Source organism: Budorcas taxicolor, chromosome 11 (assembly GCF_023091745.1).
Source record: "Budorcas taxicolor isolate Tak-1 chromosome 11, Takin1.1, whole genome shotgun sequence".
Taxonomy (NCBI): Eukaryota; Metazoa; Chordata; class Mammalia; order Artiodactyla; family Bovidae; genus Budorcas; species Budorcas taxicolor.
This window is the reverse complement of record NC_068920.1, coordinates 12,582,935-12,599,916: the sequence shown is the minus strand read 5'-3', so window position 1 is coordinate 12,599,916 and position 16,982 is coordinate 12,582,935. Positions and strand designations below refer to the sequence as shown.

At 56.3% G+C, this 16,982-nt stretch overlaps 1 protein-coding gene across 2 annotated transcripts in view; it reads right to left on the bottom strand.

Moving 5' to 3' along the window:
• The window catches only part of RREB1 (ras responsive element binding protein 1), a 121,052-nt gene that overhangs the window by 24,140 nt on the left and 79,930 nt on the right, over positions 1–16,982 (bottom strand). For both annotated transcript variants that reach the window (XR_008200120.1, XM_052648106.1), the window contains exons 7-8: positions 8,266–8,410; positions 7,667–7,803 (exon numbers count right to left, since the gene is read on the bottom strand). Coding sequence is in view for 1 of the 2 variants with exons in the window: in XM_052648106.1 (XP_052504066.1) it covers positions 7,667–7,803; positions 8,266–8,410 (282 nt within the window). In the remaining variant the exon portion in view is untranslated. The remainder of the gene's footprint in view (positions 1–7,666; positions 7,804–8,265; positions 8,411–16,982) is intronic.

The window sequence follows — 16,982 nt, the reverse complement described above, 5'->3', positions numbered from 1 at the left end:
CCATAGGATTTCAACCAAGGTGCTCCTGTTTCACTTCTGATAGGATACAGCCTGTCATCTCACGAACAAACTTCTCAAAAAGTGACAGAGAAAAAAAAGCAAAATACCCTGCTTTGAAATCTGAAGCACCTCGAGAGGCTGGCTGAACAGAAGGAAAGAACCCTCCTGGGGGAAAAACGCTGCCTCCTCTGCCACACTTGGACCTCTGTCTGTGGACAGACTTCAAGTGAAACCACAGCAGGAGAGCGTCACCCAGAGATGGCTAGGCTGCCTTTGTCAGCCAGACACTCGGTTCCTCTGGAGGTCCAGTGGGGGTCACTGCGAATCTGCGGGCGGCGCTGCTGGCTGCAGACGCGGGCCCGGGGTTGGCTGCTAACCTCACTCGGGCCTGGCGCCGTCGCGAGGGCCACAGCTTCTGGTCGGGTGGTCCCCAGCACTCTCCCCTCACCCCCCGGTTTGAAGGGGCGGGGTTCTTTCAACCCTGCCAGAAACTCGTGAACAGCACGCTGTAAAATATTTAGGTGGAGTGGAACTGTGCTTGGAGACACAGCAGAGGGGGTGCTGGAGGACAATTTCATTTTGCAAGTGATCTGACGACGCGCCAGAGGGAAACTGTACAGATCCGAGGTGGCCCAAACTTGGAAGCTGAGGGCGACTTTTCCAAGTGGAAACTAACTTCGCTGTCAGTAAAATAAATGCATTTAATTGGGGAAGTGTATCTAGCTATAGGGCTTAAGGTAATAAAATTCCATCCACTCTTCAGAGAACAAACCTTTCTTTTTTTCTTTTTAAGCTACACACTGTAATAGACTGCCATAAAGAAAACAAATTTAAGTAAACGTTCGATTACTTAACGAAACTCAGGGATGAAAAGTAATGTGGACATCCTGCCTGCCCTCGCCTTACGGAAGGACCATCACCTACATGTGAATGCCAAATCCTTCTGCTCACAGGAGCGCTGTTTCTGTGCCCCAGGCAGCTCACCAGGGCCCGCTGTACCCAGAACACTTGAATTCCAGCACATGCTGGTCAGTGCTTCGAGGAGAAAGGAAGCCCGTTTAGTCCAGAATGCTGGGAGGGCACCCCACTCCTCCAACTGTGGGCTCTTTCCTCCCATGGGGATGCTCTTTTCTGGGGCAGGGGCAGCAGTTTACTGGGGTGGGGGGTGGGGGGCTGAGGTTTGGGGGCCTGCAGAGCTGGAGCTTCTGGAAGTGGAGGGGGGAGGCCGCTGTCTGAGGCTTGTCTGTTCCGCCTGCCACGGCAGCACCTGCAGCGTCACTGAGGGGTGTGGGGAGGGGTGAGGTGGAGACGGGAAAGGCTGGGCTGGGGGTCCCAGGGGAGAGAAATGCCTCGGGGGCAGCATGCAGTGGAGTGAGCCAAGTTTCCATCGTGGCCCCTGGCATTCAAAGGAACAGATGGCAGGACCGGGGGCTGCTGACGCTGGGCTGGAGGGAGGCAGCGGATCCCAGGCGCCCGCACCATGGGCCCGCCCCGTCCCTTCTCCTTCAGAGACCACACACACTCACGGTCCCTCGGCACTGGGGCTCTGCCCCAACAGTGCCTGCACTGCAGAGAGTGTGCCATGGATGTGGTCAGAGAAGGCTGACCCCCACGGGAGCGGCGAGCCACACTGATCCTGAGTCCCCCTGCCGGTCCCAGCTCAGCTTTGGCCCCCCCACCCCGCCCCGCCCCGCCCCAGGCAGGCGGAAGGGACAGTGAGGCTGGGGCGGGGCCGCGGCTCCAGGAGGTTGGGGAATGCTCGCCTCTGGTGGCTGGGGTCATCCATTTCAGTTCTCACAGGACTCTAATGCAAATGAGTGACATTCAGGCCCAGATCCACAACTAGTCTCAACAAAGCAAGAGTCAGGATCTACTGACACACACCACAGTGCAGCCAACGGGGCAGACGACCGCGGAGGCCGTTCTTTACTACACATGCCCTTCCTTCCTCCTTGGTTATTTTTCAGACGAAAACTGCAGAATCCTGGGCTGGGGTGGGCACGCATTGGGCTGGCGTGGGCTCTGTGCAGGGCGAGGGGGACAGGAAGGAGCTGGCCTCACAGTAGGGCTGACAGGGAATCAGCAGGACTGATTCACAATAAAGGCTTCAGCCATGAAGCAGGGAACCGGCAGCCACTCTTGGTGCGGGTTTCCCAAGTAACCTTCCTGAAGGATCCATAGTGGGTGGGGAGCTCACACATCCACGGAGGACAGAGTCAAGTCAAGATAATGTAGGGGCAAGATCGCCAGCAGAGGGATCTAAAGTGGAAGACGAGGCCATGAGAAAGCTTTAAAAAAACGTGTTTTAAGGCCGTGGCTGAACAGTTCTGGGCCTAACCCATCGCGGGGTTTGTTTGGTAACTCCTTGTTCATCTGGTGACCCTTACTCCCACGCTGTTCCATCATGTTTCCTAGTTAAGGGACAGACAGCTGACCCCCACCACCCCAAGAAAGGGTTAAAAAACTTTTTTCTCCTCACTCCGCTAAGCATATTTTCGAAGGACTGCTTTGGCAAATTTTAAACATCAGGAAACACATTTCTTTAGAATCTCAGGTTTCCCCGATCATTGAAGGGAGGCAATTCGAGGTAGTTTGAAGCCACGAAGTCCATTCAAGCTTCTGACCGCCGGGGGTTCTGCACAGTTGGATCACATCATTTGGGAGGCAGGATGCAAAACGAAATTTAGATTGCCATTCAGTTACCTAATCTTTACAAAAGCGAAAGGAGATAAAGGTGGCTCTTTATTACGATAAAGACTAAAGGCCAAATTGCTCGCCTTTTCTCGGTCAAGTAAACATCAGCAGTACCTGGAGAAGCCCTGGAATTTGCTGTCTTCTGTCACCGGAATAGGATTCCCAGGGAGCGACGGGAACCCAAAACTGTTTTAAGTGTTGTGAGGTTTAAAACATTAAAAACAACACTAAACGTTAGTATCAGAAGTAAATGTTCACTGAGTATTACAATCTGAGCACCGCAGCTGCCTCCTCATCCTCACAACGGTCCCCAAGTCCATCTTCCAGACGGGGAGGCTGAGCCCAAGGTCACTGAGATGCCGGCCACAGGTCAGACTGCAGGCGGCTGCCGTTCGGAGCACGGAGATGGCAGGTGCCCCTGGGCTCTGTACGCCCTGGGTCATATCCTCACCACCCGCGACCCTGCACAGCGGCTTCTCCGGGAGTCCTCCCCATACCTCGTCATCAGAATCTGTGAAACGCCTTGCTGAGAAAGGGGCAGGCACCCTGCTCACTTCCTTGAGATACTGAATGTCTTGCTCATTATAGTGTTTTAATTGAGGGACTGACATTCCTCTTTTAAAAGGATTTCATGCTTCGTTTTTCCTGTTCCGTCTTCAGAGGCGAGAAGGGGTGAGTGCAAACAACCTCTCGTCCGGGCTCCACCCGCCTCAGACATTCCTCTCCCCTCCTGCCCACCCTCTCTGCCCTCCCTTGCATCCCGGCCAGAGAACTGACATCCAACAGCTGCACTAATCTCTCCCAGTTGCTGGGAGCAACGGTGAGGGCTCTGTGACAGGGCCCTGGCCTGCGGGAGCCTGCCCTCCCCATGCCCAGGAATCTGCGGGGCTGCACAAGCCGTCCCGATGCCCTGCAGGCCTGCTTGACCCAAGTAACGCAGGGTGAAGCTGGGCAGGTTCAGGGACCGGCTCAGCAGGGGCTGGGGTCAGCCCAGGATCAGCGGCCACACCACCCCGTGGGGCTGAGTCACAGAGAGGCCCTTGGGAGGGGTGGGGGTCAGCCCTAACAAAGACGCTCCAGCTTCCGTCCAGTCAGGGGAGGGGTCTTCCCCCATTCGGCCAGCAGTGTGTTTCAAACCTGCTTCTGGCTGGCTGGACCTGGGCCCCGGGGATCTTGAATACGAGATGCTGAAGCGTATTCTGCGATACCCCTTTCCTATATTTAGGATGACATTTAGCAACTGTGGGGCCAGTGCCATGTGAATCGGTCTCAGGGGCCCCATGCAGGTGACGAGTGGGCGGGGGAAGAAGCGCAGTGAGGGAGGTGGCCAGTCCTGGGAGCCCAGCAGCAGGTTCTGGTGCCGCCCGCCTTCCCCTGGTGCAGCTGCACCTGCAGAGCCCCCTCGTGGCCCCACCTCCTAACCCGTAATCCCAGGGCATGTCTTCTTCACAACCAGCATCCACACTGACACGGGACTATGGGGGCCCACCCCGGGCAGGCGCGGGAAGCGCCTCAGCCCCGCCATGACCACGCGGCCGCCTCTACGCGGCCGCCTCTACTCGGCCCCGGGAGGCAGTCCCGGCCGGCCCACACACGACCCCCTCTCACTTGTCTCTGCCGTCGCTGCTCTCAAGTCTGGTCACGGGCCTGGCACACAACAAGCACCCGTTCATTTGCTGGATACGTTTTAATGGAATTAAAAAATTACTTATTACCTGGTCTCCTTTAATTAAGAAGCCATATAAGATTACACAAGAACTTCTGCAAAACGTCCCCCTCAGCTGCAGCTAACACCCCTGTGGCCACCCAGCTGTCCCCTCTCCCAGCCAGGCCCCCGTCAGCCGGAGACCAGTCCCTCATTCACTGAAAGGTGTCTTCTGCGACAAAGCCCTCCCAGCCGCATGTAGGCCTGCCCGAGGCCCGTGCACGCGTGTGGACTGCTGGGGGCTTGGAAAGTGCATGTTCCAAAGAGATGGGCTGCTCCCGATATTGGCTGGCAAAGACTATATGAGAGCGAAAATGTAAACCACGTCACTGACAACTTTTGTCCTGACGCTGTATTTTGGCCATATCGATACATCAGCAAAGCGTGACCCTCCTTCACAACTTCCTCTTCCTTTTTAGGGCGTGGCTCCTAGAAAACTGAACGTGGCCCCCGCGGCTCCCCTCGTGCTCGCGGCTTCTCTCGTGGCCGCTGCTGACCCGGACTTCCCTCCCGCTGACTCTCCTCGGGCGGCGGGCTGCCTGCTACTGTTCTATTCTTATAACCAGGCCTGATATTCAACACCAGCACAGCCTCGCACAGGGATGTCCCCGCTGCATCCACCTGCTCCTTCAACACTCTGTCTTATCACCTCTGGTCCCCAGGGCCAGCTTTCAGGAGCCTCTGGTCCTCATCTGGGGGGCTGGACACAGCCGAGTCACTGCTGGTCACACCAGGGCAAAAGCAAACCCAGCACGCGGAGACATACTCGCCACGGCGGCTTCGTGTCCTCCTCCTGCTCCAGCGCCCACTTCGTTAACGTGAAACACAGGGGCCTACAGGAGTACAGCCTCGGCGTTTACACGAATTTGGATTTCCAGTGATTTTATGAAGGAACAGCGGGCACCTTGCCAGCTTTGGGGGTGGGGGTAAGGGCAGGAGAGCGCGAGAGAGAAGCCAACAGCTGTTTCGAGTTATAAACTTCTGTCTAAACTGGTAGCATCCCACTGTGGTTCTGCTGCCTTTGGGGTTTGCAAATGGACTGGGCGCCTATTTTAGCTCTGGGTTAACAAGCAGTCTCTCCCACCAGCTACTGTCACAGTTCACTGCCCGGCTGGGCCCTGCTGGCTCAGGCCTGCCTCCAGGCATCCTGAGAGCAGGGGACTGCGCAGAGGGCAGAGCAGAGAGGGGAGAAGGGAGGTTAACTCTGTTCTGTAATTGACTCCTCTGGTTTCCAGACACAAGCCCCACCCACTAGACCGGGCCAGCTGGTGGGCCTGCGGTGGATGCGGGGCAGGCTCTTCTCACAGCTCTGCCGGAGGGGCCCGCCGGCCACAGGCCTCCTGCGGTCCCCTCCCCAATCAAACGGGGCCAGCACCAAGCGGGCGAGGGAGATGGGCGGGACTGGAGGTTTACCGTCACAGCTGTGGCGTCCCAGTGGGTGAACTATGTCCCAGATCACATGGAGCACTGAGCCAGGGTTGGGGGCAGTCCCCGTCCCCATCCTCTCCGAGCGGCAGGCCCCGCTCCAGAAGCGCCCACACCCGACAGGAGGCACCTCACCTCCCCCTGTCACCGCCACCCACTGCGGTGCAGGCTCCAGCTGCCCAGACCGCTCTCCCGAGAGCCAGGCTGCTTCCCGTCGGAGAGAATCTCCTAGAAGACAGTCACGGGGTACTTCCAGAGATGTGTCTGATCACAGACCAAAGCCCGGAGTGAGAGCAAAGCTGGGGAGGGCAGACACAAGCGGCGAGTAGACCAGGCGCCCCGTGGAGCCGGGTCAGGGGCACCCCCCAGCGGGGGCCGGGGTCGCCGAGGTGATGCCTGCCTCTGCCCACGATGCAGCGCCTGAGGCTGGTCTGGTAACTTGGGCTCCGCGCATGCGTCCTGGCTCCAGAGGATGCTCTCAGCAGTCACCACCCCTGCCAGCCCACACCCGGGGTGGTACGGATGCTTAGGAAACCAGGAAGTCAAGCTCCTGACTCTCCTGGGACGACAGGGCCTATGAAAGGAAGAGCTCAGGGCTTTTCTTGGTAGACAGAATGTCAACTGTGAAGAGGCGGGTTTCAGAGTCAGAGGGTTTCCGGCCTGAAAGGGAACCCGGGGCGAGCTGGCCCAGCTCCCCGTCGTGGCGCCGACGCCGCTGGTCCAGGCCCACGAGAGCAGCGGCGGGACGGGCCCCAGGGCCCTACTGCCCGGCCGTGCCCGCCCGTCACACTCCTCGATTTCCTCGGACAGGGCAGTCACTTGGAGACTTTTTCTAGCACTTCAACTGCTCAGACTTTAATCTGCCCATGATTGTTTTTTTCTCTCTAATGGAAAAATGTCAAGCTAATGTGATGAAGCATAATGGAATCTGACACGGCTTTAGCTTGCTGGCTTCTCCCTCGAACACAAACGTCTTTACTGCCTCGGACCTTTTCACTCCTCAGACACAACCAAACACGTGCCCCCAGGAAGGAAATCTGGTGCATGGGCCGGTGAGTCAGACAAACAGATGTCCACATTTCTGAACCGCCAAGCTGCATTCTGAGACCCAAAGCTGCAGCCACGTGCGCCCTGGCCTCTGCGCTGGGGACCCTCGGCCGGGCCCCTCAGGACGCGCCACTTTCAAGTCTCGTGAGGCCTGGGGCTCCCCAGGGTAGCCCTTCTGGAGGCAGAGGGGCCTGCCCAGCAGGATCACTGGGCTCCCTGCCTGATGACGACACAGCGGTAAAGGTGGGGAAGGAGAGCTGAGGTCCCCAGCCCAGCCCCAAATTCTGCCAGAGGCTTCACCACCACCCGCTTGCCCTGCCTGGGACCACCGAGGATCAGAAAACCCACCCCTCCGTCACTGCGGCTGCACCAGGCTTCATTCAGGTGCCTTGTCCTGCTGGACAGAGCTCGGCCTTGCCCCCAGCACTTTCCTGGCTTCCTGTGCCACCGGCCCAGTCCCACGAGCACCTGCCCTGCACCCCCATCCTTACCACCCACGTGGGTGCAAGCTCATGAGCACTGGGGCTGCAACACCTTCTGTGCAGAAAACGTGTCTGCTCCCCAGAGACCTGTGCTAGGAGGCTCCCCGTGTGCAGGGACTCAAAGGGGTGGCCCAGGGGCCCTGCTCAGAGTGCAGGAAGCACTGGAACCCTGGGGAAGCCTCCTGCGGCCGCAGCCACCTGTGTGGCCTTGTCAGTGCCCCCAGCACTGTGACGGGCTCAGTTACAGGCTGGAGGGATGGGAGGGAGGGGCATTGCACCCTGCACCAGCACGGCCTGCCTGGCCTGCTCCTACCTCAGCGGGTTATCTGAATGTGTCTCCATGTGGGTCTCCAGCCCGTACTTGCACACAAATTCCTTGAAACAGAGTGGGCAGTGAGACACCTCCTCGGTTTTCCTCTCCGCATCACCCAGCGGCCCGTCTTCCACCATCTGAGGGGAAAGGAGAAGCACAGGGTCACGAGGGGCCCCTGCACGCTCTGACCAGGCGGCTGAACACGCCCCCGGCCCGCTCCTTCCTGTTCAGCCCCCTCAATTCAACTGATGTCCATGGAGCGCCCAGTATCTGCCAGGCGCTGGGAGTAAATGGGGGACGACAGGAGAGGCCCCAGGGCTGGGGAAGCCCCTGTTCTAGCTGGAGAAACAAAAACAGCCTGGAACAACAGAACAAGCTCTTTGCATCATCAGTGGGCTCAGCTGGGGGCTCCACAAAGCAAGGACGGATACGCGCGCTTTTCTCCAGGTACCTTATGAAACAGCGCAAAGAAACACAGCTGAAAAGCCTGGGAGTGGGGGTCTGCCAAGTCCCCAGACTGAGAAACTGAAGGCTGGGGGATTTCAGCCAGGAGCCCCTGGGCTGCACGCGCATTCGTGCGGGGGCAGGGTGGGGAGGACCTTTTTGGCTGGCGCCGGGTCTTCCTTCTCCGACTCCGCTTCGTGACTCAGTTTCCTCTTGGAGGACAGCCGCCTGCGCTTCAGCGGGGATGGGGGGGCTGCGGCTGGAGAGTTGTTGGGGTCCTTCTCGTGGATCTTCATGTGTCTGCAAAGAACACACACACACACACAATGTGACCTAGGAAAGAACACTGGGTTGGTTTATTTTAAATGTCTTCCATTTGGGCACTGGTACTTAAAAGTTTTCCTTAGTTAAGAGATACGGGGGTGTAATTTATTTAGTGACTTTGTTTTAAAAGCCTTATAATCTCCTTGAACTCCTCTTAAAGCTCTCACAACGAAGTACTGGCCAAAAACGTGGCTCAGCGCCTTGCTTTCTGTTGGGAGATGTTTGTGAACTTCGCTGGCACCAAAGAGAGGAAAGCAAGCCATCTGACGACCTGCTCCACTTACGCAGACAAGCTGCACTATTTGGGGACACATAATTCTATAGGCAAAAGGAGTCCCAGGTACTACCACCAGTTCACTCGGTGGCTCTGGAACCCAGCCCCTGTCTACCAGGAGAACGTGTCCTCTCCTGCCTTTGGAAGCATGCTGGGGTCAAATGTGAGAAGTGCTGACCCAGCACATGTCTGAAGTGCCTCCGACCTGAAAGCCTGCCCTTGCTCTCCGAGGTCTTGCATGAACTCCCAGATCATAAGAGTGGCTGGGACAATGGTTAAGTTACCTGTTCCAACCCTGACATCTACAGGACCAGGAATATATGTACAAGGAAGGATTACATTAGTATGCACATGCCTGCTCCAAAAGGAGAGTGTCAGGGGCGACCTGACTTAAGTGACCTTACGTTATTAAGTTCTAAAGCAAACATTCTAGGAACCAGGTCCCAAGAGCTATAGGAAAGAAAGAATAGCATTACAAAAAGATAGTCAGTCTCAATTTCCTCGCTTTGTGACATGAGAGGTTGACTTTTCCTAATGACAGTCATCACTGGCATCACCATCTCCGAACAGGGTTAAACTGTGTCAGATGTGGGAATGTGGCCACGGCGCTTTATAAATAACTCTCTGATGGGATTATTGTACTGGAGACATTCTCAGGAATGGGAAAAAACAGCAACATCTTCATGAGTGATCCTGCCACACTTCTAAAAAGAAGTTCTGCTCAGCTCACGCTCACTCTCTGCTGTACTTCATTTACCGGAGACAGGCTTGGGAGGAAAGGGCTGAGAAGCTCATGAACCATGAGGAGCAACAGTTCAGGCTCTCAGGCCAAAGATCCGACCGGAAGGCTGGGTTCTTCACCTCTGCCTCCAGGGACCCCTGTGAGTCTCCCTCCTGTGAGTGTGTGGAGGTGAGAGCCAGAGCTTCCCTGGTTCTGATCCTGCAGACGTGTTCTAGGGGGTGGAGGGGTCCCTGGGGCAGCCCCTGACCACACTAACCCCTGTCCAAAGCGCACCAGCCCAGTCATCCACCAGCAGGTGAGATGTGGCCTCACCTTTGAGGAGTGGGTTCAGGGAAGGCGGCTCAGCCCAACCCTCTGCTTTCTTAGGGGGACTCAGTGTGGTGGGTCAGAAAGATCTAGTGGGAGAAAATGGAAAAGAATCACAGACAACCGTCATGCCCACGTCCACACAATTCCTTGCTCAGGTTATCGGGAAATGAAGCTTTATTATTCTTTTTGGCCCCTTAATGCCTTCAGAGAGTTAATGGGAGACAAACAGCTTTGTTCTAAGCACCCCCTCTATTTCAAGGCGGCTGAGAGTTAGGGAGATCATCACTTAATATCAGTGTATGGAGAAAAAAAAAGGCTGGCAAGTTTCTTTCAACATTTATCATATGGCGTATTCCAATTTAAGAAGGGTAAAAACTTTTTTTTTTAAGGCATCTAAGAATTGAGGACGCTTACTTCTTGGAAGGAAGGTTATGACCAACCTAGAGAGCATATTAAAAAGCAGAGACATTACTTTGCCAACAAAAGTCCGTCTAGTCAAGGCTATGGTTTTTCCAGTGGTCACGTATGGATGTGAGAGTTGGACTATAAAGAAAGCTGAGCGCCAAAGAATTGATGCTTTTGAACCGTGGTGTTGGAGAAGACTCTTGAGAGTCCCTTGGACTGCAAGGAGATCCAACCAGTCCACCTTAAAGGAGATCAGTCCTGGATGTTCACTGGAAGGACTGATGCTGAAGCTGAAACTCCAATACTTTGGCCACCTCATGCGAAGAGTTGACTCATTGGAAAAAAACTCTGATGCTCGGAGGGATTGGGGGCAGGAGGAGAAGGGGACGACAGAGGATGAGACGGCTGGATGGCATCACTGACTCGATGGACATGAGTCTGAGTGAACTCCGGGAGTTGGTGATGGACAGGGAGGCCTGGTGTGCTGCGATTCATGGGGTCGCAAAGAGTCAGACACGACTGAACGACTGAACTGAACTGAACTGACTGAAGAATTGAGGAAGTGTGATAATACTAAGGGATGTAAATTAGTACCAAACCCATCGTTTCAACAGATCACTCAAAATTAACTTCAAAAACGAATACCCTTTCTACAGCCGATAGGTCACTGGTGCGATCGACATGAGGCCACGATCACCGTGCGAACACCGGGAACCAGAGCTGACGACTGCAAGCAGTTCACAAGCTCATCCCAAGCTACGCCTTTTTTATCACGTGACACCAACGGTCATGAGATTGGTGCTTTATTACCCAGCTCCTGGGATGCAGGAGGGAGGTGGTTTTCAGGGAGCAGAGGGACAAGGGGAAACTGGAGCCAGGAACCTCTCCTAGACTAGGATCGATTTTGCAGACGAGGCCGCTGAGGTGCAGAGGCTGACACACCAGGGCCAACGCCAAGGTCTGTGCTGTCTCCCAGACTGCCTCAAAGGCCGGGCCTCTGCCTCTCTGCTCCAGAGCGCGGGCCAGAACCTTGGGGCTCTTCTCTGAGCCCCAGACACTTCCTCCCCGAGTGGCTGTGGCCCACTGTGTCACGACTGTCACCCAGCTCTAACCTGCAGGAGAAGGGACGGCTCCAGGTCGGGCCTCGACGCTCCCACCTCCAGCCCTGACTTGTTGCTGATGGCAGGGGGACAGGACAAGGGCAAGGTCGTCTCCGGGGCTTGGTGGCAAGGACAAGGCTCCTGAATACGGCAGCCGCTCCAGCTCCCTCGCTGAACCCAGCTGGAGCGTCAGTTCAGAGCCATGCTCCTCCAGTCAAATCCTGCTCACCGGCCAAGACACAGGGTTCCCAGCCTGTCCTCGTAGCAACGGGCGGTGTGAGCTCTGGAGGCGCACTTAAGAGCTTGATTTGGGGCATTTCTGGACTTGGATGTGATCTGCACTTACAGACTCTTCCTACCCTGACCCCTTTTCTTCTCTCCAATAGCAGGAGCGGTCACAGGAGCGTTCACTTCCTCCCAGACGCTCACAGGAGGTGGGGGGAGTCGCCATGGAGAACCACCGATGGCCTCTTCCCTGCAGAGCAGGGCCAGAACATGGGGACGGTGGGCAAGGATGAGATGCCCATTTCTCTTCTTTAGAAGACCTGGCTCTGTTGTTCTTCCAGGTTTCATTTCAAGGGCTAATTCATCTAATTTCTAAGTTCCATCCTAAGAACCAACAAATTACACGAGCCTCAGGCCTGGAAGTGGGGTGAGATGCGGTCCAACCACTCACGTGGCACAGAACGTCCCTCAGCCCTACGCCACCATTCAGTTCTGACTGAATGCTTCCAGAAACAAGGACTCTCCATTTCAACAAGGCCAAGTGTTAAAACCATCTTCCTTGTGTTGAGTCAGAACTTTCTTCCTTCCTTTAAACACTTGTCCATCCTCGGGGGCAAAAGTCAGGCTGCCTTCTCTGCTGCAGGGCTGCTCCTCAGACAGTTCACGGTGAGGTCTGCGTCTCTCCAAAGTTCCTCTCCTTGGAACCAAACAGTTCTGACTCCTTCAGCCAGCGCCTCCCAGTTCTGCCCTCCGGAGTTCTCTGCTGGCAGAACCGGTTGCTACTCATCTTGGAATACTCTCCCATTTGTGAATGCCCTTCATGAAGTGACGGGTCAGAAGTAAACACCCATTTGGATGTGGTCTGAGTGGGGGGCACACACGGGGCTGGGACAACATGTCCTGAGGTCGTGGAGATGGAGCTGGGGTTCCGGGCGGGGTGTAACAGCGACGTCACCCTCTCAGCTCCCGCTCAGACCTCCGCAAGTCCTTCCATCAAACTGCCGTCGAGCCCCGTGTGCTCCATCCCATAGCTGAGCAGTGAACAGCTCTTCTCTCTCCAGGGAGGCAAGAACAAGAAAGGTTGATGGTTTCTGTGGTACAGAAGCCGACACAGCGCGAAGGCTGCTGTGGTACAGAAAGCTGGCTCTCACGCGCTGTGGATGGGGCTGAACACTGGTAGCAACTTTTCCCCAAAGCAGCTGAGTGACAGGGATCTGAGTTTTAATCCATATGCCCTTTATTCCAATAATTCCACTCCCAGAAACTTGTCTTGAAGGCTAATACCTGGAAAAAGGTTGAAAGATCTATGCACAAGGATGAACTCAGATGGAAATGCAACAAAGACTGTGAGCCACAGGATTCCTGACTGGTCCTGACACTGGACGCTGACCACCCCGCTGTCCCCCTTGTTCCTCCTCCGTACTGGGCCGGCTGAGCTTCTAAAGCAGGGATCCAGGCCCACACTCTTTGTCAACGCTTCTGGTGGTCCACTCTTGGACTTGCCCGCTTCTGGGGCCTCCCGTGCGGGCCCCTGCCCTGGCCTTGGGCACTTTCACTCCGGCGCTCCCCATGCCTGCTCAAGCACGACAGCCACTGGACCCCAGTCACGCTCTTCACCCCTTCCTGCTGCTCACAGGGCCGTTCACTATCAGAGCGGGAAGCTGACGCTTTCTGGACATTAAGCGCTACACCTCTCCTAGGCCCATTCTTCAGTGTACCAGCAACCCTGCATAAGTCCACCAGGGAGAAAAACACCCCACAGAACTGGGAAATGAAACCTTCTTATCTCGGGGGTAAGAGTCCTTGAAAAACCTGCAGTAAGTTTAAAGGAGCACCTCTTAGGAGGTGTCCCCATGGCAGGTCTCAAGCCTCCTCCAAGCCTGCTGGTGTCTGATTTACGAGTGAAGGTCAAAGCTCAGGCAGGATCTAGACACTGCCAGGGTCTGCTCGCTTCTCAGTCTGAATTTCCGCACAGGTATCACTGATCTGGGCTCTGAAAGACCTGACCCTCTGAGTGAACGGCATCGTGAGGAAGGTCACCCTTTTCAGCCAACAGGACGCGAACCGTACTCTAAAGCAGCACCCAGCGCCACTCGGGGCCCCGCCAGACCGCAGTCAACAGGCTCACACAGGTTTTTACAGCCTCATTACAGACGACTCCCCATCCCTACCCGGGCTGGCTGTGCTTTTACAACAAAGCCTCATGACAACCAGCGAGGGAGCAGACGAGATTAAGAGGCACCGCGGCCCTACGGCCTACTTTCTGGGCTGAAGAAAAGTTAAATCTCCAGAAGGATTTGTGTGTTTTCCCATCAGAAGCTGGGGGAGGAGTTCCAGGGTGTGGAGAATGACCGTGTAAGTCAATCAGGCCCTGGGCTGGCAACGCCCAGGCGGGGAGTGAAGACAGGTGGACGCGGGCCCACAGGCACCTTCAGGTGAGCAGGTGTTGTCAGGCTCGGTCACGCTCACCCAGAAGCAGGCCCGCCAGCCACGGCAGGGTGGGGGGAAGGAGGCGTGATCCGCCTAATAGGCTAAAGAGACGGAGCCTGGGGAAGGGTCTAGAAGGCAGCCGGGCATGAGGCACAGGACTTGGAGAGGCACACCCCGCAGTCTGCATCCTCTGCGGGGAGCTGGCAGCAGGGCGCTCCGGGTGGAACAGTTGGACGCTGCACACCTGCAGCGGGCCAGGCTCCTACTGGGCGCCATGCGGCCGGTGGAGGCTGTGACCACAGAGGCTTCCTCCTCGTTGCTGATACTCAAGGGAAACGCGTCCTGAGACCAGGGGCCGCCCGCTCTTCTTGTGCCTACCACGGCCTGGTCCTCTGGCGCTACCGCGCCAGCACGACTCGGCTGTGTGGGAAGTTAGGGGATCTAGGCTCAGGGCAGGCGCAGCCGGGGTCCAGGGCCACAGACTCGTGAACATGCACCCGCCTCTGCCCTCCCCGCAGCCCCGCTCCGGGTTCCTGCTCCGTCTCAAGTCTCACGGGAGGCCTCGGGACAGACCCTTCTCCACCGATGGGCCAGGCCGGGGTCGTGACGCCTGAGGAGCATCTCCCCTCCCGCCCCCTTTCCGCAGGCCCTGTTGCTCTCCGACGTCCCGCTGACACTGGAAGCCGCCGCCTTTAACACAGGATCTCAGGACAAGCCTCCGGCCGACTATTCAGAAGACAGAGCCTGTAATGCTCCTTTTCAAGCCCTCCTCTCCTGACCTTCAAATCCAGCGTGGGGAGCTTGGGGGTCAGCCCCCGTCAGTAAATACCAGCTCGTAAAAACCCCTATTCTAGACCTGCTCCTCATAGCCCGGCCTTTCAATCTGAATTCCCTGAACCCTCCTGTACTTTCCCCGCTTTGCCTGCCCTTGCTTTGCTAAAGGAATCTTTCACTTGTTTACAACACTCACGAAGACACTCAGTATCCATTTCCACGTAAAACTATGGATTCTGAGAAGAACAAAGGGAAGACCCCAGAGGCCGCGTGAGCTGACTGCTGTCCTGGCCCATCCGGTGCTAATGCAGAGAATCAGAGTGGCTGCTCTCCTCTCCGACAGCCCCTGGCGATTTCAGGGCAGCTGCCTGGTGTGTAGACTCTTTTCACCCCTGGGCTGGACGCCTCCATGTCTTCAGCCTCCCTGTATGCCCAGGGCCAGCTGTGGCCCAGCAGGGCCTAGATCTGGGGTCTTGGGCGAGGGAGGCCTTCAGCTGGGAGCCATCCCCTCTGAGGGCAGCATCTGCCACTCGTGCCCCCAGAGAAGGCCCTTCCGTGGCAGAGAGCTAAGAACCAATGCTTCACGGCGGGATGGGAGCACACGAGGCACCCAGATCTTTCCTCACTTCGGCCCTGAGGGGAGCCTGCCTTCCCCTTCTACCCGGACGGCAGAACCCAGCTGTTCATGTCCTTTTCCAGCGAGGAGGAGGAAAAGATGGACTCTCTGGGGAGTAAGAGGGTGCCCAGGCACTCTGGGCTGCTCCCCAGCCTTTTAAAAAGAGGAACGAGAAGTGCCTGGGCTGGGCCATTCAAGACGGCCTGCCGTGCCTCAGGGGGAAGGCTACCATGGGTGCGGGTGCAGGAGGTCACCACCGCAGCGGGGACACCATCCGGCGCGACCTGGGGGCCGTCCAGACAGAGACAACGCACGGGGCTCCGCAGGTGAGCCCCACCTGGAAACACCGACTAGACCACACAGCCCTGCCTCTGAGTGCGGCTAACGGCCCGTATTTAAGCAGAACAGAGGCTCGCCGGGGGCGACGCGCTGGCCCACGTGCTGTGCTGTGGGGGAGGAGGGCCCAGGAGTGCTGGTGCCTTCAGCTGAACCCCGAGCTGTCGCAGACCTCGGTCTTCCCACCTGCAAAATGGGCAGGCCTCCCAAGGGCGCTGGGTTATAGAAGCCGAGAGTGAGGCTGGAGAGCAGCTGCTGCGTCCAAGTGACCCATTACGCAACCGCATCTCTGGTTTAAGGAAACACCCTCTCCTCGCTGAAGGCCAACGAGCTCGCCATCAACCCAGAGCCCTGCAGGAAGCAGAGGAGAAAGGCCACCGAGGAGCAGGAAGGTACGCACACACCCCACGAGTGGGCTCTTGTGTGGTAAACACACGTGCTAGGATTTTTGTGTTGCTCATTCACTCCTTTTTTTTTTTTTTTTTTGGAGGGGGGTGGTGTAAACTTTGCTGCTAATCACCTTCCTTAACAAATCAGAAAAGACGTTGACAGTTTCGATGTCTGCTAGCACCGGCTTGTTCAGCCCAAACAGGTTGGACAAGTTGAATATTTAAACAAAGGTGGAAAAATGCGAGGTATAAAGCAGGACGTGCTGAGTGGCCTACAGCCAGCGTCCTGCAGGTCCCAGTTTGCGATCTAACGCTGGCTCCCTCTCTTCCTCCGTCCTCCTCGCTCTCCTGCTTTCACGGTTATCCAACTGAACGGGACACAGCCTTGGGATCGGCTCAACGTTCCTGGCGAGGGGGGCGTGTGCGAGAGAAGGGAGCCGAGGCTGGCTTCCCACGCTGCATCCCGTTCCAGGGCCTTGCCACCCATGTCCCGACTTCCACCGGGCACAACTGCCAGGCCACTCAAGTGTGGGCAAGCAAAGATGCTCCAGAGTTTGATGCCATTCACCACTTCTACCTGGTGCAACCAAGCTTTCGAAATATTTAGACAAGATACGTCAAAAATACTGTGCCACCTGCACCCAACATTTCTTTTGCATCTGCTTAATCTCCAGCACAAACTAAGAGGCAAACACCACCTCTGCCAAAACAGAAGGCAAGCTAAGCTGTAAACCTCAGCATCCAGTCGGCCACATGGTAAGAGACAATTTAATTAGGAGGTAGATCATAAATGTGAGAAACAGTGATACAAAGAACAAAATGCTTGGCTGGTGTTTACCACCTGCCCATGCTGGGATGGTCCTATGAACAAACTCTCTCCAGCTTAAGTGGACTTAAACTGGTCCTTCAGAAGAAAACGCAGAATCAAACTGAGAGACGTTTTTCAAA